This window comes from Marmota marmota, unplaced genomic scaffold (genome assembly GCF_001458135.2).
Source record: "Marmota marmota marmota unplaced genomic scaffold, marMar, whole genome shotgun sequence".
Classification (NCBI taxonomy): domain Eukaryota; kingdom Metazoa; phylum Chordata; class Mammalia; order Rodentia; family Sciuridae; genus Marmota; species Marmota marmota.
The window spans coordinates 9,354,392-9,377,794 of NW_026000205.1; the positions used below are offsets into that span (position 1 = coordinate 9,354,392).

The 23,403-nt window shown below is 49.0% G+C and overlaps 1 protein-coding gene across 6 annotated transcripts in view; it reads right to left on the minus strand.

Moving 5' to 3' along the window:
- The window catches only part of Sipa1l3 (signal induced proliferation associated 1 like 3), a 233,045-nt gene that overhangs the window by 50,627 nt on the left and 159,015 nt on the right, over nt 1-23,403 (minus strand). For all 6 annotated transcript variants that reach the window (XM_048790949.1, XM_015496907.2, XM_015496906.2 and 3 more), the window contains 4 exons: nt 20,984-21,560; nt 11,308-11,582; nt 3,102-3,353; nt 1,858-1,995 (listed from right to left, as the gene is read on the minus strand). In XM_048790949.1, coding sequence (XP_048646906.1) covers nt 1,858-1,995; nt 3,102-3,353; nt 11,308-11,582; nt 20,984-21,560 — 1,242 coding nt within the window. The remainder of the gene's footprint in view (nt 1-1,857; nt 1,996-3,101; nt 3,354-11,307; nt 11,583-20,983; nt 21,561-23,403) is intronic.

A 23,403-nucleotide genomic window follows, 5' to 3' on the forward strand; every position in this document is an offset into this window, starting at 1 on the left:
TTTCATGCCATCCTTCTGACTCTGTTTGTGGCCTTGTTCCTCTAGAATTACCTTGTTCCTCCTCTCTGTGGCCAACTCCTACTAATCTCCCCAAGTTCTGTTCAAATGCCCCCTCCTCCAGGCAGCCCACTTGGACCTCAGGCCCTGGGCTGTGCTTCCTCCTTCTTTGTGGAAATGCTCTGTAAGACCTTCTCTCCACCACGATCAGCAGGAAGCCCACTGGACCTGGAACCAAGCAGCTTGAACATTTCTCCTGGCACCAGATACACAGAAGGCTCTTGGGCCCATGCTGAATGACAGCTGAATGGTGGCCACTGGAAGGTGAAACAGTGGGTATATTGCTCCAATTTTGCAACAGAGGCTCAGAATCTAATGATGGCATAGCATGGCAGCTCCGGAGTACCCAGTTCCTGGGCGAGCACCGTCGGTACAATGTGCTCTACTGTGGACCTTCTAGCTCAGAGAGGCCGACACTCGGGGTGAGGCCCAGTCATCTGTACTTAACTAGTCCTTATGGAGGTGACTGAAGACTGAGAACCTCTGGCTGGTGGACTGGTCCTGGACCAAAAGCAGATGGTTTTGTTTAAACAAACCCGCCCACACTGTCCTTTCATCAACTATGTACCACAGACAGTCACATGTCAGTCCCTGTGCTCTGTGGTGAGAACATGAGGAGAGACTGGCACACTCCTAGATGCTGAGTGCGCTGCCGCCCCCATGTGTGTGCATACACATACGCGTGCATACACGTACTCTTAACTTGCTCAAGGCCACGTTCAGTAAGCTCCCCGGGAGCAGGAGCGGAGGAACCCAGGGCAGCACCTCCTCCATGCTGGGGAGGCTCGAGGAAGCTTTCCAGGGCGCAGTGGAGCTCAAGCTGGAAGCAGGCTGGGTGGGAGGGAAATGTGAAGGACTTCCACGCTGAGGACAGGACACAAGCGAGCGCTCTGAAGAGCAGACAGCCCACCTAGGACCTAGGAACCTGGAAGTGGCTGGTGGGGCTGGCGGGTGGCACTGCACTTGACTTGCAAGGTGCCAGAGGCCTTGGTTGATCACAATGAGGGGCCTGTGGCTGTGTCGGGAAGTTGTGGGAGGGTCTGGACAGATACAGAAAGAGCTCTCAGGTACTGAGTGCAGGATGGACCAGAGGAACGGACACAAAGGCTGGGGGCCCATAGAGGCGGCTAGGCCAGGGCAGCAGGGAGAGGAGGAGAGTGCAGGGACGGAGACTCTGCAGGCCCAGCAGGTGGACCACAGCAAGGGGCGGAGGAGGGGGGCATCCAGGAGGAGGCCCACAGTCCTGGCCTGAGGAAAGGCAATTGGTGGGGTTGCCCCTGACACACAGCCCTGGGGAGGATAAGCCTAGGGCACTGGAGGTGACGGTGGTTGGGAACAAGTTCAGTTGGAGCTGGATCCTTCAGGGCCTTGAATGAAAGTTGAAGGGTTTGATTGGTAGACGGGATGCACGGACAGTACTGGGGAGCCATGGAGGGTTTGGGAAGATCTCTCCAAGGGAGGGGACTAGATAATGCGGATAGTCTTAGGGGTGGGGGCTAAGTAGTTAGGTGGAAGGTGACGGGGGATGGTCTTGCTCAAGCAATACATGTGTCCAAAAAATGGCACCCCAAATCCTGCTGCAAAGAAAGCCAATGGAGAACCCCACCCAACAGAGCCATGCCCAACCGTAAATTTTAATGTGGACAAAGACAACCCCCTGATGGGACCTCTGAAGACCTCCAGGAATCCAGAAACTCCATAAAACGGCAAATAAAAGTGTAGAGAGTACATTTCCTAGAGAAGAAGGCTCCCCAGCTTTCAACAGATTCCTTAATTTGAGAAGCATGAAGAGACTCTGACCTTTCTGGGGATGGCTTGTATCTTGCGTAGGTGGCTGAGCCGGGGGTGGAGAAACTCCCAGAAGGCTGTCGGTAGGGAGGGACTCTGTCGGCCCCTGCTGGTGATGCTGTGTAAGGGGTTTCTGGGAAGCTGACAGGCCTGGAATGAGAGGGGAGAGATGGAGAAGGCAGGGGTAATGGGGAGGGTACCCCTCAAGAGGCAGACAGACAAGCCTCTCCCTCAGGCACATCTGCACCCCAGCTGCAATCCGCTCTCAAATGGTGAGGTGGATGCTGAATAAAGGGCAGTGGGAAGCCCTGACCCTTGGGCCCCCCCTCTTACTGGTTCTATGGTCCCCACCCTCAGCTTCTGCAGTTGAGACTGCTGAGGATAGTTCTTGACCCTTTCCTGGGACAAGCTGTATTCCTTCTTTTTTTTTTTTTCTTCTTTTTTTGGTAGTGAGGACTGAACCCAGGGTGCTTTTCGAATGAACTACATTTCTAGCCCTTTTAGGTACTGGGGAATGAACTCAGGGGCATTCAGCCACTGAGGCACAAACCCCAACCCTTTTTAAAATTTTTATGTAGAGACAGGGTCTCGCTAGTTGCTGAGGCTGGCTTTGAGCTCCTGATCCTCCTGCCTCAGCTACCCGAGCTGTGAGGATTATAGGCGGGCATTGCCATGCCTGGCTAGGCTCTTTTATTTTTTGAGATAGGGTGTTGCCAATTTGCTGAAGGTCTTGCTAAATTCCTTAGGCTGGTCTTGAACTTGAGACCCTCCTCCCTCAGCCTCCTGAGGTGCTGTGCTTACAGGCATGCACCATAGCGGCTAGCTAAATATTTCTTTCTTTTTATGGTGCTGGGGATGGAACACAGGGCCTCACACTCAACTACTGAGCAACATCTCCAGCCTTTTTTATATTTTAATATATGATATATTCAAAAGAGTAAGCCAAACGTCATCATCAAACAAACTCCCTGAAGCTCCCACCCAACTCAAGGACTAGAGGGAGGCAGTAGCACCCACCTGTGGCTCCTCCCCTTTCTACTCCCCTGCGTCACTCAAAAAGCATTGTCCTGCATTTTGAATTTTGGGCCCCTTCACTTAAAAGAAAACAGTTTTAGTATGAGACTGAAGGGTAAGAAAGAAGGTAGAGAGACTGAGGGGAAAATGAAATGGAGAACGCGGAAAGAAGAGCGAGAAGGGGAAGTTCAGGTCTGGCAGGTGAAGACGGGACCGAAGGGGTGGCCTTCAGGGATCCTTACCTCTTGCTGTGCAGTGGTTGGGATTCTCGGAAAGGTACCATAGACGTCTGTTTTGGGAGCCGGCTCAGGGACTGGGCGTGGCCGGGGGTGGCCGGGGCTGTCCACTTGGAGGCTGGTAGAGAGTTGTGGGACGCAGGGCCACTCCACTGCCAGGGAGCGTTGCTGCGGTAGGGGGGCCGGCCCCCAGGGGCGCTGCTTTCGGGTTCAGTCTTGGGCTCCGAGGTGTTCATGTCATAGGTCTCTGGCCAGCCCCTGGGAAGAACAGCTCCATTACTCAGGCCTGGCCCACCAGCACGCCCGTGCCTGCTGCCTGGGAGGGACCAGCTGTCTCGCTTACACGGGACCAGGTTGTCCTGGTTAAATCTGAACCATGGTGGCTTATTTTGAAGGCCAAGCAGTGGCCTTCAAGTTAGGGTCTGAAACTTACCAGCTCAGAGTCCTAGGACAGGGGCTCCAGCGCCTGCCACCTGTCTACCTCATCCCCTGTCCCCTCCTCCTCCCTCTCTGTTTCCCTGCCTCTCCCTTCTCTCTGGCCCAGGCCTCCAGTCAGCCAGTACCCTCTGCATGCCGGCTTGGCCCCCCTTAGCAGTACTCGGGGCCGGGAAGGCGGATGCCCTCGGAATCAAAGGACAGTCTCTGCCTTGTTCCAAAGAATCTCAAAGGCTGCTGGAGGAGAAGCAGGTGACCTACTTTGCAGGGTGGTTAAAAAAAAAAAAAAAGCTACAAAACCCAGAACCTTGAAATAGATGCAGAGCGGCCTGTGAATCCCCCCAGACCAGGGCTGGCACGCGCAGCAGTGATCCTGGCTCGAGGCGGGGAGACGGAGGGCTGGTGGCATCCTGCACCATGCTGCAGCACAGCATAGGAGGGGCCACGCGCCTGAGGGCCGCGCTCAGGAAATCCACCTCCTGGCAACTGTGAGAGCTGAGCTGGGGAGCGCTTGGCCTAGAAGCCCTCGTGCCCCTATTGGCCCATCCTCTGAGGCTTCTCTGGAGCTCAGGGAATCTTCACAGTCACTCAGCAAAAGATCTGGCACCCCCTGTGACTCAGGCTGTGACCCTGGACATGGCTGCTAAGGAATCGTTTAAAGGTGACCTAAGGATATGCTCTAGCCACTGGGCCCAACAGGCTGAGGCCCTTGGTGTCACTGTGGTCAGAGTTGACAGAGCAGTTCCTCCAGGTTGTCTCTGTGGACCGGTAGGTGTCAGTGCCTTACCAGGCAGGGAACAATGACAACGCAAATATCTGGCAGGGCCTGTAGACAGGCCAGGCCCACAGAGGTGAAGGAAGGTGCCATCCTCCCCAGGTGGTGTTCACCTGCTGCTCCTGCCTGCCCGGCTTTTACACCCGCTTCTCCTGGTAACAGCTGTGTGCTCCAGGTGGGGTGCACCCCACTTCCTGGCTCCAGGTATGAGCATGTGACCCAGGCCTGGCCAATCAGAAACGTCTCTCTCCCTGAACACAATGATTAGCACAGGATTGTCATGTGCCCTAAACAGCGCCAGTCAGAGCAATGAGATCACCATGGAGCTATTCCTGGAGTGACTGGGGGGCGGGAATCTACTTCTGTTGGGGCTGCTGAGCTGGGGGACAGCACAGTTCTAGTGTAGAGCTGTGTCCCCACGAGGCAGAAGTCTGCCTGAGAATAAAAACGACACACAAAAGGAGAAGGGTGATAGAGGGAGATTCCTGAGAAGGGCAACAGAGGCCCTGGACACAGCCATGCCTCATCCTGGCTACCTCCTAATCTCATCAGGTGCACGAACTGGCAAAGACTCCTTTTTGCTTCACTGGGGCTGGTTCTAATGTTGGTGCACAGAGTCCTGATTGGTGGGTCACATTTCAATTAAATAAATCAAGGCACAGAGAAGTTCAGTAACCTGTCCAGGTCACACAGTCAGCAAGAGGTAGAAATTGGATTTAATATATTAAATCGACTCCAAAGCCCCTTTCACCATCATGCACACTGGCCCACTACAGAGTGGTTTGGGGGCCAGTGGGTAGATTTCTCGGGTCTCTGATTTTTCCTCCCATATTGACAACTTCATCTTTGGTCAAGAGCCTCTGGTGGGGCTGGGGCTCAGTGGCAGAGCTCTTGCCTCACACTTGTGAGGTCCTGGCTTCAATCCTCAGCACCACATAAAAATGAATAAACGAAATAAAGATATTGCATCCATCTACAACTAAAAAATATTTTTAAAATATTTTTAAAAAGAGCCTCTGGTAATGACCTTCAAGAGGAAAATATCATTCACTCAGTTTGAAAGAAGCACACAGTGGTGGAGAGCAAGGCTCATGGGCCACAACGCCTGGTTACCCCCTGAGTGGCTCTGGAAGAGGCAGCTCCTTCTCTGAGCCTTAGTTTCCTAATCTGTGATTTTATGAGCATTAGCACAGGGTCGGGCACATGCCAAGTGTGTAATAAACAAGAGCTGAGGCCAGCACCTTCTCCAGATTATTCTGTGCCCTGTCAATCTGTTCTTCCTATAAACTCAAAGGCTGAAGTCTCCCATTTCTTCTCCAAAGCCCAGCCATACCCACCATGGGCTTTGGAGAGCACTCCTCTCTAGCTTTCCCCAGTAATCTGAAAACTCAGCATCTATATCACTTTTAGTGTTCAGTTAAGAATACAGATTCCTGGGCTCCATCTTAGATTGCCTGGGTGAGAATCTCCCTCGAGGCAGGGCCCGAGATCCTGCATGTTACTGAGCTGTGTAGTAAAGATGCTGAGACCCACTTCACCAGTGTAGCTTCTGAACTGTTTTTAAGAGATTAAGATGGTATAAAAGGGCATCCCTGTCCCATAGTTTCACTAACTGAGGCACCACTGATCCCAGTTCCTTAAGTATTCTTTCACAAATATCCTATTCAGACAAGAAGTAAAAAGAAAGGGATACTTTACTTTTGTGAGTGTGTGTGTTGGGGGGGAGTTACTGGGGACTGAACTCATGAGTGCTTTTTCACTAGCTACAACCCCAGCTCTATTTATTTATTTATTTATGTGGTGCTGAGGATTGAACCCTGTGCCTCTCATGTGCAAGGCAAGTGCTCTACCACTGAGCCACACCTTCAGCCCTATGTGGCTCAGGAATCTGCCCACTCTCCCAAGCTGTGTGGCCCAGAAACAGGGGCTCACTCACAAACTCCCAGCCTTGGGCTGGGGATGAAACTTGGTGGCAGAGCAGTTGCTTAGCATGCACAAGGTACCTCATCTAAGGAGCACGGGGTCTCATGGCATGCCATGCCGTCTGGCTGGTGGCAGTAAGTACACTTCTGCCCATCCTGCATGTGCTTACTATGACATTTGAGCCAGAAGCCAGGATTGCAGGAGGCTGGAAGGTTGGGGAGCTGAGGTCACCAGCTTTGCAAATGAGGTCAGCTGGCTTCCTCTGTGTTTGAAGAACAACAAAAACTGCCCAGGCCCAAATCACACCAGCCCTGTAAACGGGAGATCCCATCCCCCTGCTGGCTACCTCTGAAGGCATCAGGGGGCAGATCCAGTCTGGCTGCATGCTCCCTATCTCCCAAAGCCAGAGGATGCGTGCTCCCTGTCTCCCAAAGCCAGAGATGCTTCCACTTCTGTCTGTCCCTACATGTCCCACAGCCTCTCTCATGTTCCTTAAATTTTGGAGAGTCAGTTACAGGTGAGCTGACAACAGTGTGCACAGAAGTGAGTGTGTGTGCAGAGTGAGGAAAGGGGTCTTGTCCTTGCCCGAGGAGCATGAAAGACTGCCAAGGAACTTCCCTATAGGGTGACCTCATCTAGACTTGGTCACCTACAGGATGGGTGGGATAGGAGAGCTGACATTGGGTGAGATGGCACGTATCAGTAACCCCAGTGGCTCAGGAGCCTGAAGCAGGAGGACTGCAAGTTTAAGACCAGCCTCAGCAACTTAGTGAGAACTTTTCAAAATAAAAAGTAAAAAGGGGGCTGGGGCTGTAGCTCAGTGGTAAAGCGCTTGCCTCACATGTGTGAGGCACTGGGTTTGATCCTCAGCACCACATAAAAATAAATAAAGATACTGTGTGTCCATCTACAACTAAAAATATATTTAAAAATAAAGTAAAAAGGGTTGGGGATAGAGCTCAGTGGCAAAGATCTCCGGGTTCAATCCCTAGTACCAAGCAAACAAAAATGAGAGGTGAGCCTTGGCTCTGTGCATGGTAAGAGGGCCGGGGCGGGGTATGCCTGGGGCGTGATGGGAACCTGAGGCTGAGGGACCCAGGGTATGGGCAGAGGCGGCTGTGCCCTTGGTGTCAGGGCTGAGGGCCTGCCCTGTTTCCCAGCACATGTTCATAGGTGGACTTGGAGGTTGAGAACTTGACTTTCATGCCCGAGCTCTAGATGGCTTTTAGAGTCCAGAGAGTACTGGCGAACTAGGATGCGAGTTTTAATTCACTACTTATTAGCTGTGTACTCTGCAAAAGTGACTTGGCCAACTCTGGGCCTTGATTTCCTCTGTAAAGTGGGAATCCCATCAGTCCTGGTGGGAGCCCACCGAGGTTAAGTGTGAACACAGCACTCAGTGTCACCTCACCCCATGCCCCCCTTTTGGCTCAGTCTGCTCGGCCATGCAGGCCCTCCATTGGTCTGTCAATAGGCTGAGAGCCTTGGTTCTCCCCCTGGGCTGCCCCTCTGTCAGCTCCTGTGCCCTTCTTCCTCAGGGCCAGAATCTCACAGCCAGTGTCTCCACAGTGCTCCTAGGGACTGAGTGCTGTCCTAGGAGCTTCATGAGTCTTCCGGCCTTTCAACCACCTTGGTGGGAAGGATCTACTATGTTCCCAGTTTTATGAATGAACAAGGTGGTACAAGGAGGTGAAGCCATTTGCCCAGGGGTCACAGGTAATAAGAGGAAGAGGGCTGGGGATGCGGCTCAGTAGTACAGCGTTTGTACAGCATGTCTGCGAGGCCCTGGGTTCCATCCCTAGCTCTGCAAAAAATAAATACAAAAATAATAAAAAGGGAAGAGCTGGGATTCAAACCAAGCATTCTCATTGCAGAGCTCACCTTTTCTTTTGCTATTTGAAATTATCTTATTTATTTGTTGTTGGTCTATTCTGACTCACTCATTAGCTCCACAAGGACCAATGCTTCGACTGTCTTCGGTGGTCACTGTGTTCCCAGAGCTCAGAACACAGTGCCATTCATTTTCTCTCTCTTGTTGGTCATCTCTGGAGGTTGCTAGGGTACCAACTCATCATTCTGAAAACTGCATTTATCTTGCCTTCCCTGTACAAATTACACTAACCAAATGCTTCCTGATGGAAAGTTCTTTTTAGGAGAATGCTAGCTGATCAATGAGGAAGGATGACAGAATTGAGACACTGCTCCTCTGTGACCTGTAATGAAGTAATGGATCTAGGCAATGACCACAAAGGGCTGCTGTGCCATGAGGTGGAGGGCTGGGGGATGAAGGAACCCACAGGTCACTCTCTGAAGGATAAAGACTTGCAATGCCTTTTGGTGGAGACACACTGAGGAAGCATGGCGGCTGAGAGGCTTTCAACCCAAACCTGATTGTGCCCCTGTCTGGAACTCTAGTTTGCAGAAAATACCTGTGCTAAAGGGACAAGTTAAAGGGCACCACAGAGAGGCAACCAGCTAAATCCTAGAAGTGGGAAACTATGAGGACAAATGACCTTGTTTCTTCCCAATACAAACTTTGAAGAAAAATAAATAAATAAACAGAAAAGGGACGCTTACAGAAAAGAACCTTAAGAGAGACATCAACCAAGTGCAACAGGAAGATCCTGATCAATAAAACAACTTAAAAAAACATATCTGGGCTGAGGCTGTGGCTCAGTGGCAGAGCGCTTGCCTAGCATGTGTGAGGCACTGGGTTCGATTCTCAGCACCACATATAAATACATGAATAAAAGAAAGGGTCCATCAACATATAAAAATATTTATATAAAACTATATATTTATGACAATAGGGAAAATTAACAAATATTGGATAGCTGATATTAAGCAATTACTCTTTAACTTCTTGGTAATTAAAAAGATCCTTAATGTGCAAAAATACATTCCAAGGTTTGGACTGTTTTAGATAATATAAGGTGGGGGTGGGGCAGGGGAAAGGATGTAAAGATTATAAAAACAATCAAAAAACTGACCATACATTAATGAGTGTTCAAACTGGGGGCTTAGTACAGTCATCCCTGAGTCTCTGTTGGAGACTGGTTCCAGGATCTCTCTGGGATACCAAAATCTGAGCATCCTCAAGTTCTTTATGTAAAATGGCATAGTATTTGCATCTAATCTATCTATACACACACACACACACACAAAATGTGTGTGCATGTATGTGCGAGTGTGCGCACATGTGCACGTTAGGGATTAAACCTAGGGCTTTGGGCATGCTGAATTAATTACATCTCCAGCCCTGACTTCTGTACTTTAAATCATCTTTAGATTACTTATAATACCTAATACAAGGCAAATGCTATATAAATAGTTGTTATACTATATTGCTTATGGAAAAATGATAAGAAAAAATAGTCTCTGTGTGTTTAGTACAGATGCAACTCCCTCTTCTCCCTGACAAAATTTTGATCTGCATTTTGTTGAATCTACCAACATGGAACTAGCGAATGCAGGGCCTGCAGATGCAGAGGGCCCACTGTACACCTTTACTACATTTTAAAAATGAGGGTTAGGGCCGAGCGCAGTGGCGCACACCTGTAATCCCAGTGGTCGGCAGGCTGAGGCAGGAGGATCACGAGTTCAATCAAAGCCAGCCTTGGGGCTGGGGATGTGGCTCAAGCGGTAGTGCGCTCACCTGGCATGCGTGCGGCCCGGGTTCGATCCTCAGCACCACATACAAACAAAGATGTTGTGTCTGCCGAAAACTAAAAAATAAATATTAAAAAAATTCCCCAAAAAAAAAAAAAAAGCCAGCCTCAGCAATGGCGAGGTGCTAGGAAACTCAGTGAAACCCTGTCTGTAAATAAAATATGAAACAGGGCTGGGGATGTGGCTCCGTTGTTGAGTGCCCCTGAGTTCAATCCCAGTACCAAAAAAGAAAAAAAAGAAAAAGAGGGCTGGGGATTTAGCTTAGTGCTCGAGTGCTTGCCTAGCATGTGCAAAGCCTTGGTTCAATCCAGTAGGTGCACGCCCATAATCCCAGTGACTCAGGAAGCTGAGGCAAGTTTGAGGCCAGTCTGGGCAAATTAGCAAGACCCTGAGCAACTTAGCAAGACCCTGTCTCAAAATACAAAACTAAGGCCTGGGATATGGCTCAGCGTTAAAGCATCCCTGGTTTAATTCCAGCTCTGCAAAACAGAACAAATCAAAGAAACAAACCCTTCTCTGACTTCCCACTGAACCGAGAATAAAACTTAAGGGAGTCCAGAGGCCCATGAACCCCACACAATCTGCCCCGCCACCTGTCCTTTTCTCCCAGCTCTCGCCCTGGCTCACTCTGCTCCAGCCACTTGCTCCTCCCCGTGTTCCAGGTAGGTGCCACACCATGCATACGTCAGGGAGTCTGCCCTGGTTAGTACTCAGGAAACCATTCGATGGCTGCCTAGGCCATGGAGCCTATCTCAGCCTGCTCTGCCCACCATAAACAGCTATCCTGTCATACTGTAGCCCTTCTGTTGACCATTTTCTTTCTTAAAACTGGTTGCTACCCATCCTGTATCACACTTCTACTTTTCTTTAAAAATTTTTTTTCAGATGTTGATAGACCTTTATTTTATTTATTTATATATGGTGCTAAGGATTAAACCCAGTGCCTCACACATGCTAGGCAAGCGCTCTACACTGAGCTACAACCCCAGCCCACACATCTCCTTCTTTATTGCCTGCCTTTCCCCGAAGAACACTGAATCCAAGGGAGTGGGCGCTTTACTGTGTCCACCACTGCATCCTGGGTACTGTGAATGGAGCTTGCACATAGTAGGGGCTCAATAAACAAGTGCTGAACAAATGAATGTAGTGTGCCCTCGGGCAAGCTGCTTTTTACACTGTGTGCTTCACCCAGAAAATGCAATTAATTAATTTAATTAATTAAATGCATCGACTTCCTGGGGCTGCTCCAGAGATTACATATGAATAAAACAAAGAATTTAAACTAATAATGGGCACACAAGCATTCACTTCCACCCAGCATCATTATCACTTCCTGAGGAGTCAGGACTTGTCTACTCCTCTCTACTGAAGCCTTGGGCCTTGCGTTAGTCCTCTGGGAGTTGCCCTTACCTTCGGGGCGTGCCATCCTCAAAAGGTGGGATGATGACAACCTTCACGGTGACAGAGGTGCGCAGCAGGTCAATCATCTGGTCGTGGGTCAGTGTGACCACAGCCACCTTGCAGATCTCTACTAGCCGGCTGCCTTGCCGGAGGCCGGCCTGCCAGGCAAACCCATAGTCCTCCACCTCGGCCACTGTCCCATCGTACTTCACATGGAAGCCCAGCTGCCCAAGCCCATTCCGCCGCAGGGTCATGTCCACCGTCTCCCAGCCATTGGTCATCACCTGTGGGCAACAGGCAGGACTGAGTCTCAACAGTTTGAGTTATTTCCCCTTTGAGATGAAAGGCCAGCCTACCATCCCAGGTGACACCAGGGCACCAACTGAGCCAGGTAAGCATCCTCCCACCCAGTGCCTGGTTTCTGGAAGGAGATGTGGATGTGCTACGCTGTGCCTTATCACCTCATGGACAGAGTAGTCTTGTGCTGTGTTTGCCAATGTCCCCACCTCTCTCAGGCTTCCTGTGTGGTGAGACTGTACCTCTTGGCCACTATGGTCAGGTGGGTGAGTTGTGGGTAGAATGGACATGTGCTCGGGGTGGGGTGTTTTTTCCCTCAGTGTGAGCCCCTGAACAGGTCTTTTGCCTCTGCAACAGAGACCAGTAAGATTCTAGAGGGTAGTGGCTCTCTGGGAGCTGGGGTCCCAGTGTGGGAATAATGTGGAGCTGAGCCCCCAGCCAAATCCAGGATGGACATGTAGTATGAGTAAGAAATAAACCTTTGTTCTTTTTTTTTTTTTTTAAATATTTTTTTAGTTGTAGATGGACACACAATATCTTTATTTATTTTTATGTGGTGCTGAGGATCGAACCCAGTGCCTCACACATGCCAGGCAGATGCTTTACCACTGAGCTACAGCCCCAGCTTCAGCCCTTTGTTCTTTAAAGCCACTAGTGTCACATCCTGACTGATGCAAAGATCCTACCTGAAGTGGGAGAAGCAACAGACCTGCCACATGGGGACCTTTTCTAGCTCGGGGGCTCACATCATATTCTTCTACTTTGTGATTATTACTAGACCACACAGGGTCTCACCTCCAATCACTCCCTGTTTCGCTTGAGTTGAGATTCCCCATGACACCTGTGAAGGTCAGACAGGAGACCCTGCTGAACAGAGCCCGAGGCCCTCTGTGCGCCATTAACGGCTCCCTCCTTTTCTTGGAATACAAAAAGATGAACTTCAGAAGCTACTGCTATTAAGCAAATTCTATCAAGATCAGCCTGCCCTCTCCTAAAATTACATTACAGAAAGTGAACAGGTAATGGTTCAGATTTCCCGTGAGAAGCCACTGCCTGGCTAGAGATCATACTATTTAATGTAGGTATTAGAGTGCTGGCTTTCACACCCTGCTAACTACCACTCGAGATCCTTCTATGTCACAAAATACTCTATACATTCATTTTTTTAAATACATGTCCAGACACAAATATTTCTTGCAATCCAAATTGATCACATTCTTTTTTTTAAAAAAAATTTCATTGATCATATTATTATTATTTTTTTGATCACTTTCTTGAGTGTGGATAATAAGAGGAGTCTGGGTGGCAACGGATTCACCTGAAAATGTCACCAAATCTGTTTAGGTCCTGATTTACATAGTGAGAATTTGGAAAGTGATAGACTTATGTATGACCATGCCTCACAAAATAGTATTTATTTTTGCTCATGGTGCCAGAATAGAACCCATAGCTTCTCGGATGCCTGGTAAGCGCCATACCATTGAGCAACACATCCAGATGATACTTTGATGCATTTTATTCTTTCCTATCCTACTACTATAAGCCACATGGATGCCCTTATAAGAGAGGCCCAAGAGGGTACCATTTGTGAAAGACAATGGCCCTCACCAGAATCCAAACCTGTTAGCGTCTTGATCTTGGGTCTCCCCAGCCTCCAGAAGTGTGAGAAGTAAATTCCTGTCTTTTACACATCCAGTCTAAGGTCTTTTGTTAAAGCAGACCAAAGGTACTAAGACAACTATCTTTTACAACTGTTCATCAAGACTCATGAATTAACTTCATAGCCCATTCAGGGGTGGCAATCTCTTTGACAATAAAGATTTTTTTCAAGTGTGATAATAACAAAGTTGTTATTTTTAAAGTCGATATTTTAGAAATAAATATTTAAACATTTAATGATGATATGGTATTCAAGATCTATTTCAAAATAACCAGGGGGTAGAGAGAGAAAGAAGAAATAGGGAGTAAGTGTGGAGCTGGTACTGGGGATGGGTGTCATGAGGTCCTATCTCAACATATGTCATATGTCATACTTTCATGTATGTTTGAAACGTTCCATGATTAAAAGGTAAAACTGGTTTGAAAACAAAGCTGACTGCTGCGTATCTCAAAAGAGAAAGCTGTCCCCAGAGTTATCCTAGCCCACTGCTTCTGCTTTGAGAGTCAAAATCTTTGAAGCAGTCATTCCGTGTCCAAACAGTTTGGCTGTGGGCTATAAAAAGTTCTGTGTGTCCATGCCCAAGACCAGTTAGGCCACGCCCATCCGCAGAGGCCCCAGCTGTTCATGGAGAAGGTCCCAATTTCCAGAGAGGCCCAGAGTCAGCGTAGGCAACAGCTGGCACACACAGCCGTGGCTGGGACTGTCAAATGTCGTCCCCTCTTGTTCTCCTCTCTTCTCTTCCTTTAGGGAAAAAGACCCCACCACAAAATAGTTTCAAAAAAATTTTTTTTAATTGTCTGTGGTACTTGGATTGAACCCAGGAGCATTCTACCTCTGAGCTACCTCCACAATCCTTTTTATTTTGAGACAGGGTCTTGCTCAATTGCTCAGATTGGCTGGATGTAGTGGTGCACACCTGTAATCCCAGTGACTTGGGAGACTGAGGCAGGAGGATTGCAAGTTCAAGGCCAGCCTCAGCAATTTAGTGAGACGCTAAGCAACTTAGTGAGGTCCTGTCTCAAAAAAATGAAAAAAAAAAATCAAAAAGGTCTGGGGACATAGTTCAGTGGTAAAGTGCTCCTAGGTTCAAACCCTACAACCAAAACAAAAACCAAAATCAAAAAATAAATTGCTCAGGCTGGCCTTGAACTTCTGACCCTCCTGCCTCAATCTCCCGAGTTGCTGAGATTACTGGTCTGCAGCACCATTCCTGGCAGCAAAATAGTTTTTTAATCTTTATCTTTTTGGTACTGGCGATTGAATTCAGGGGCACTTCACGGCTAAACTACACCTCCAGTTCTTTTAATTTTTTATTTTAAGAGAGGTTCTTGCTAAATTGGTAAGCTTGGCCTTTAAGTTGCAATCCTCCTGCCTCAGCCTTCTTAGTCACTGGGATTGCAGGAGTGTGCCACTGCACCTGGTCTGGAAAACAGTTTTGATGGTCACTTGGATACCTTGTTGAGGACTACATTTCTCAGCTTCCCTTATGGCTGGGGAGGGACACAGGACTCAGTTTTGGCCAAACAGATCTGAAATAACAGAATGTCTACTTTGGGTGGGTTAGCTATCTATTTATTTTAAATATTTACTTTTTAGTTGTATTGGACCCAATACCTTTATTTTATTCACTTATTTTTTATGTGGTGCTGAGGATGGAACCCAGGGCCTCGAATGTGCTAGGCAAGCGCTCCACCACTGAGCCACAACCCCAGCCCCCCTATTTATTTATTTAAACTGAATTGGAGTTTCACTAGTTGCCCAAGTTAGCCTTGGAGTCTCACTCCTGCCCTCCCACAATCCTCCTGCCTCGGCATCCCTAGCTGGACTACAGGCCAGCACCTGGCATACCTTGGGTTATTAAAAACAAAACTGCCTTCCCTCCACACTATGTCCTCTCCCTTCCTGTAGAGAGAAACATGGATATGGGGTGACTTGGCATTGACTGAGCAGATAAGAATACATCTCTCCATCATTATGAGGAAAAGGAGGAGGCATAAGATGAAGGCATGTTCCTTTTTTTTTTAATGTCTTATTTTTAGTTGTAGTTGGACACAATAACTTTATTTTATTTGTATGTGGTGCTGAAAATCCAACCCAGGGCCTTGCACATGCTAGACAAGCACTCTACTGCTGAGCCACAATTCCGGCCCTGGCGCGTTCCTTTTAACATGTGAATCAGTTAAGATGCAGAAAAACACCTCATATTTGGGATCACCCAATGGGAAGACATGTCTAGTAAGTGAGTCCCATAGCTGTGTGATTTGCGACAATTGTGTGATTTGTGACAATTTTAACACTATTATGACAGCAACTGTTCTACCACAAGCCAGGCTGTTTGATAGTGCTCTTTGAAGCACTTTCCTAAACTGAAATTCCTTGACTGCTCTCTTTCCAGCTGTGTGATCGTAAACTCTCTGTGCCTCAGTTTCCTCATCTGTAATATGGATACAATAATAATAATACTTCACAGGGTTAATCATTCAATAAATTAGTATATGTTAAAAAAAAAAAAAAGATGAAGGCATGTGAGCCTCTGAGCTGTCCCCGCCAGCCCTGACTATCCAGAGCTCTTGCTAGAAGAGAAACAAGCTTCTACCCTGTTTCAGTGTCTGCTTCAGCAGCCCAGCCTGTGAGTACCTACTGCACTGCTTTGGGTCATTCTTCATGAGCAAGGGGGAGCTGCTTTGGCTTAGCATCCTGAACCTTCTGTCTCCTTTGCTTTTGTAGCAAATCCAAGGAAGCCCACAGGAAGAAGAGAGAGATTAGATTCCTGGTGTTTATGACGTTCTTAAAAGATCACAGGGCACAGGGAACAGCTTACGACACCCAACCCACATGCTAATTTGAAGAAACTTCTGCTGGGTCCTGCACTCACCCTGCTCCGCTCCAGTCCCCCACTGAAGTTCTTTTTTCTGGGTGCTGATTTGTGTGCCAGGCACTGGGTTAAGCCCCTTTTCTGCCTGATGTAACTGATGTCTCACTTCTGAGGTAGGGACAGTTATTTTGCCTACTTGACAGAGGAGGAAACCCAGGGTGATGCCAGCTGCAGCTTCTTGCCTTTGGCTGTGACCCAGCATCCCCTGTGCTGTGCTGTTCACCCTCTACATCTCCTTTATTTATTGCATTAATTGAAATTATTTAAAAACTCCCTTGTTCTTTATCAGGATAATTATTTTTTTTAAAAGTTCTTCTAGTTGTTGATAGACCTTTATTTTATTTCTTTATAAGTGGTGCTGAGAACCAGTGCCTCACACATGCCAGGCAAGTGCACTACTGCTGAGCCCTAGCCCTAGCTCCAGGATAATTCTTATTTATTGTTTTAGTCTCAGTTTAAAAGCCATTTCCTCAGAGCAGCCCTCTGCGTCCCCCTGGTCTGGTTCACAAGCTTGGTGCTTGGGGGTAATGTCATCAAGGAGTGCATGCGGTGGGAGTCAGGGCCAAATGACACTTGTGTCCCATCTGAGGAGGCAGCCACTATCCCACTTCAGTTGATTCTGCCCTTGCAAATGTGGGCCTAGTGTAGCCAGACCCCCAGATTTTCAAGAGAAGCCAGAAAATCAGATTCATACGGAATCCTCTAGCTGTTCAGCTTGGGCCATGTGTCATGGCACACACCCGTAATCTGAGAGACTCAGGAGACTCAAGCAGGAGGATCTCCCGTTCAAGGCCAGCCTCAGCACCTATTGAGGCCCTGTCTCAAAGAGTGAAAAGGGCCAGGGAAGGAGCTCAGTGGTAGAGCACCCCTGGATAAATTCCCCAGTACAACAGCAGCAGCAGCAGCTTTGATAACCAAGTACGCCTGGAGCTGTCGCCAACCTGTGGACTGGAGACCTCCTTGTCTGGCTCAGGTCCCTGTGGTAGGTTCCCATGATGTTCTCAACACCTTCCTTTTAACCTCTTGGCACTTGCCATTGCTTATTCAACATGTGTCCAGAGCGGGAGTCCCGTGAAGGCAGGCCTGGCCCCGTTACGGTCACTGCTGTTGTGTCCCAGCACCGCCCGGCCAGGGCCAGCACAAAATAAAACTTGTGCAATAACAAAGGAAGGGATGCAGCTTGTTCAGAATTTCTGGGTGGTGGAGTGGCTGTGCCCGCACCTCAATCCTAGCTCTGCCAGGGGAGGATGTGGACAGCTCACCCTGCGGACATCACACAGGACAGGGTCACTGCCATGGGAATTTAAGATGGCCTGCCCCTTTGCAGGAGAAGGTCCTCATCATGTTTCCTTGGCAGGTTTGGGTGCTGAGACCAGGAATGTGGGATGGTTGTTGAAATGTGCTCCAAAAGGGCTGCATGACAGTAGGGCGGGCATGGGCAGAGTGGAACTGGGAGGAGACGGTGAAACATGTAACCTGGCACGGGGCCTACCACGGTCCCTGATCAAGGCACTCGAGCTGCTGTTAGGATCTAGGGAGAAGGAATTGCCTAATGGCTCAGGCTCTTCACTTGCTTTGGGGCCTGGGCATGTTCATTCACCTCTCTGGGTCTCAGTTTCCTCATCTGTGACATGGGGATAATGGTATCTATCCTGTCTAGTTTGTGAGGAAGAAATGGTTCAGATGTGGTGTCCCTCAAAAGCTTATGTGTGAGACAATGCAAGAAGGTCTGGAGGAGAAATGATTGGTCATGGCCTTGACCTAATCAGTGAACTAATCCCTGATGGCATTAACTGAGTGGTAGCTTGTGGAAGACCAACCTTGCACTTGACTAAGTCACACTCCCCGGCTGGGTGCTGAGGCACTCAGTCACAGAAATGTGGCAGAGCTTTCCCCACCCTTCTTGGGTGCGAGGGTCGGTGTCTCTTGCATGGCTGTGTCTTGCTACAGCCCCATGGGTGAAGCTACGCTCACCTGTTCCTTTGTAATATAACCCCTCGCCCTGTTTAGGATAGAATGTTCCATGGAAATGCCTTGTGTGTTCCTATCTAGATGTCAGTCAACCTGCTGACAGTGGACATCATGAAGATAGACTCAGCCCCCTGAAACTGACCCCTTGGCTCATTTGAATAGCTTCTCCTCAATAAAAGGGGTCAGCGTGTGCTCTCGCTCTCTCTTCCTGAAGACCCTTAAGGTCAGAGGAACCATCACAGCGACCTCAAAGAAAAAGGTATTGAGTCTCTTGTGTGGTTATTTTGCGCAGCCCAGTCAGCCCAGTTCAAATAGAGTGACCCCTGAGCCTTTTAGTCGTGAGAAGAGAAACCTGGCAGTAACTGGAGGCAGGAGAGACGTGGCTGAAGGAAGTCGTTCATTGAGGGCCATGGCTTTGGGGTACACATTTGTATGTGGCAGGTGGAGACCTCTCTCTGCTTTCTGATACTTCCTTCCACCACACTCTTCCGCCATGATGTTCTGTCTCACCTCAAGCCCTGAGGAATGGAGCCAGCCTTCTATGGATTAAGACCTCTAAAACCAGAAGCTCTCAAATAAATTTTTCCTTCTCTACTGTTGTTCTGGTTGGGTCTTTAAGTCACAGCAGCAAAATAGCTGACTAAGCAAAAGGCATGGCCACATACAGGGCTGAGCGAGTGACACACAGGGAGGGGGTCCTTCATGAGCGCTGCCTAATGCTGTTACTAGGACGGCCCGCGTCCATATAGCATGTAGCTCCCCTTACTAAGTGTCTCCGTGTACCAGATGCTGGCCTGGGCACCGAGGACAGAGCAGTGAATGGAGAATACGGAAGTCCCGTGTCCAGAGGCGGAGAGGCAGGCGGAGCGGATGGCCACGCCCTCTGGGCCAAGTCAGGAAGGGGGTCTGCAATCTTCAGACAATGAGACCTTTAGTGACACCTGACCAAAGGCCTGTAGGAAGGCAGGGAGTGAGCCACAGGGGTATGTATGGAGGGAAGTGTTCCAGTGAGGGGCTGTGGGCAGTACAAAGGTCCCGAGGCAGGACACTTGCCCAGCACATTTGAGAAACAGCAAAGGTCTGTGTGGCTGGGCGGAGAGTGATGGGGGAGGACGTCAGAGGAGTCAGCAGGGAGCTGAGCACATGGGGCCTCATGGGTCAGTGTAAGGACTTTGCCTTTTAGCAAGAGGGGGCTGAGGGTTTGGAGCACAGAAGTGACGTGACCGGATCCCTCCGACATCCACACTGCCAACAGATACAGGGAAGGATAGGTGGAGGCAAGAGACCAGCACGGAGATGGCCTCGACCATCCAGGAGACACGGCAGCTGGGCTGGGTGCAGGCTGCGGCGGGGAGGGCGACAGGCTGTGAGGGTGCGGGTTAGAGAGGAGCCAGGCTGATGTTGAGATTTTGACCTCAGCAAACAGAAGGACGGACTTGTCCTTTACTGCGATAGGGAAACCCAGAGGGTGGGAGGGACACCAGTTTGCTCTCAGCCATGCTGTTTCAGGGGTTCTTGGCCCACTGGAGGCGCCGAGGAAGCAGACAGAGAGCAGTCTTGAGTTTGTGCACAAGTAGGTTTTAGAGGCAGAGAGACTGGATTTAGATTCCAGTTCTGCCACCTACTGGCTGTAGGATCTCATATGAGTATCAATACCTTCCTGTGCCTAGTTTCCACAACTACCAAGAGGGGACAAAACAGGACCTACACTTGGAGGGTGTGTGTCAAGATTATGTGACATTTGCACGTTGAATAATACAGAGAAAACGTTCAAAAAACTCCTCCAATTGACCAACCACTACTCTGTGTTTACTGAACACCTACTATGTGCCAGTCCTAGTTTAAGCATGTGAGACCAGCAAGTGGGCAGAGACAGTGGCCTCAGTGCCCAGACTTACCTCCTAATGGGGAAATCTAAACACCAACTGTTATTTCCTATGAAGCAGTGTGAATTGTGAGGTCAGGGAGCTGTGAGCAGGGCTCATCAATCTAACCTGAACATAATGGGAATGCAAAGGCCTAGAAAGGTGAGGTCAGCCACAAGTCACAGTGGCACCGGAGGTCCCTGCCACCAAGTCAGGCAAGTTTGGGCAACAGAGCTCATCCACTCGATACAGGTAATTCTCAGTTAGGGAAACTGAATCATACAGAGGTTAAGTACCTCACTGGAGGTCACACTGCTGGAAAGGTGACAACGCCAGGACTTGGAGCCAGGCCTTTGAACTCTAGAACCTGTGCTCCTAGCTGCTGTGTACGCTGTCCTCTAGCTTCAGCTCGCATGACTCGCCACTCTGTCACACCTGCATGGGGTAACTGCCGCGGGACCCACAGTGGACCTTCTTTCTGAGTACTTCTTGGCACAGAGCTTCAGGCAGCCACTGCCAGCTGGGTACTAACTCATTGCCACTCTGGCTGTGGCCAATAGTCTGAGACTGAGATTCCCATCAGGAGAGCGGGAGTAAGGTTTTTAGTCTTTGTTTTATTTTTTTGAAGGTGCCTGGGGCTCAAACCCAGAGCCTGTTGTGGAGTGCTCTACCTCGGAGCTACACCACAGCCCCACTTGCTTTTTTTTTTGCATCTTTGACGTAAGCTTCAACTTATATTTTTCCATCAACTCCTAGGGTTAATGAGTATGCCTTTTGTTTTTCCAAGGTGACGACGGCACGGAAAGCCTCAAATCCCTGGCCCAAACCTTCCCCATGAAGAAGCTGGGCTGCAGGACCCACCAGATCCAGTGTGTAAGTGACAATTCTGGTGCTCCCAGGGCCGATTCACATCAGCCTGACTGAACTGGGAGAGGAAAAGTGTTTCAGGGGTTCCCGAGGCCTCTGCCAGCCACACGACACATGCCAACCACACGCCACTGCTCAGCCCCCTCTTACCTTCAGCCTCTGGACGATTTCCCTTATGTCCTCCACAGAGCCCTCTGTGGACTGGATGAAGATGTGGTCTCCTCGGCCATAGAAGATTTTCAGTGTTGAGGCATCCGGGGTCCAGCCAATGACATCCCCGCAGTAGCAGTTGAACACCACCTCCTTAGTGCGAAGGTCCAGGAGCACCACAAACTCATTGGAAATTCCCAAAATGCAGTCGATTTCCACCCCCTGGGCAAAGTCCTGAGCTGCCACCCGCCAGGCGATAGCCCCCGCACTGTGCTGCTCGGCGCCTGCCCGCGCCTTCGTCTTCTCCTTCTTCTTGGAGGTCAGGGAGATGAGGTTGAACTTGCCGGTGGAGTCGATGGGTGTGTTGGAGACACAGTTTTCAGCCAGGTCCTTGAGGTACTCCTGGCGGGTCCTGGTGGCCATGGTGTGGAACTTGTCGGACTTGTGGGCAGCGTTCTCAGCATTAATCACCTTGGCCAGCAAGAAGTCTCTGAAAACGTCAGATTTGCGGAATGTGGTTCCACTGGGGATGGGGGGACCGAAAGGAGGAGCGTCTTTGGATCGGGTCACAGCCATGCTGGGGAGGAAGAAATCATTTAGATATGGAAAGGAAAGCACTAAGACTGTCTTTAGAAAGAAAATATATGATAAAAAATAAAAAAAATAGGAGTTTCCTTCTTATGAAGTCAGTATCTAATTAATAGATTAGAAACTTAAAGACATGTCTTAGGCCCATACATACATTTTTACTGTTGATATAGTATGCGTTTGAACATCTACCAAGACTGAAGGACGGTTTCACAAGAACTATTCAAGTTCAGTTATATTTGTTTCATATACATATAAACTGTATATTTGTTTTATATGCATATAAACTGAAGTTTGGAATAAAATTCTTTCCATCCTCTCCACCTTTTCAAGAAGGAAATGCCCACCCCTCCACCCCCATCCTCGGCCTGGGCATGTGACCTGATTTAGTCAATGGCTTTCAAAAAAGGCTTGAACTGTGTGTGGGGGTCAGGGGAGAAGCTACCATCCTGTGCTCCTGCCATTGCCACAGGATAGATAGCCCCCAGCCAGCCTATTGGTCTCAGAAGGAGAGGAAGACCTGGGGCCGGCCTGGAGCCAAGTCCAGTCAGATCCAAACTGAGCTGCAAGTGCATGAGCCAAAAAGAGATGGTCGGAGCTGCGGAGTTGCAGGGTGGGTGGGTACCCAGGCTCACTGTAGAGCAGCTGACCGATCCGGAACATTTATGTGATTTGGTTCTTTTAAACACTTGTGTCACACTAGTATAATTTATAAACCATCTCAACAAAGGTTATTTTGAAAATTGACTAACAGTAAGTTACAATGGGACTCTTTCTTCTCTAGCATTTTTTTCTGGGGGGTTCTGGGGATGGAACCAGGGCTTCATGCATGCTGAGCACATGTTCTACCATTAAGCCACACCCCTCGGCCTCTTCTTTGGTTTTGACAGAGATGCCGTTGTGATTGAAGTCAGATAGCAACTTGGGAAATGATCTAAAAACCTGCTCACCAAAACTCTTGATCCCCATCACCCACTATGCTAATCACAGAGACGGGGAGGAAACCTGGAGACAGGGCTGGAGGCGAGGCCCATTCTCTCCTCACCAGGGCCCCAGGTAGGGGCCTCCAAGCTGCCGCAACAGTGGGGAGGAGACTGAGGTCGCCTCCTGCCTGTAAGACCTCAAGGGTGTGCCGAGGTTGGCAGGGATTAAGGACAGGGTGGAGAAACAGGGACCAGCCAGGCTCCCCAGGTGGAAGTGGCCCTCAGCTGGGAGCAGGCAGAGATTTGTTCAGAGTCAAGTTTAGAGATTTGATGAATATCTTGGATGTGACATTCTAGTGATTAAATGGAGTTAATCCTCAGCGGTTTGTGGGTAGACAATTCTAAAAGTCAGCAGAAAGGTCAAGGCATCTGCCAGAGTCTTCATGTGAGGGAGGTGGCTCTCATATACAGTGACAGGAGCTGATAGAAGGGAACAAGTGATGAGTTAATTAAGTTTTCCTTAAAGTACAACATGCATTAGATTTGTCCTCTATGGATGCCTCAGTTTGTGGGTACTAAGTTCCTATTCTCCTCTTCCTCCTTAGGATACTTTTTCAATAAAGGGATTATAGACTGGAAAACATTCCATGCAAACCAAACACGATGTAATGCTTATTCAGATTTGGCTAATTCCCTGTCCCCTGCCCTCGGCACTGGGACGGTGCAATGTGCAACCATCTGTCTGACGAGTGCTTTCTGGATGCCCCTCTGTTGGGTGCTGGGAATGCAGTGGTTCCTGCCTTCCCAGAGCTTTAACTTTAGGAGGAGAAACATACTAACCAAGCACATACACGAACTTATACAAAGGAAGTTTACCACGACAGAACAAAAGTACCTGATTTGGACGGG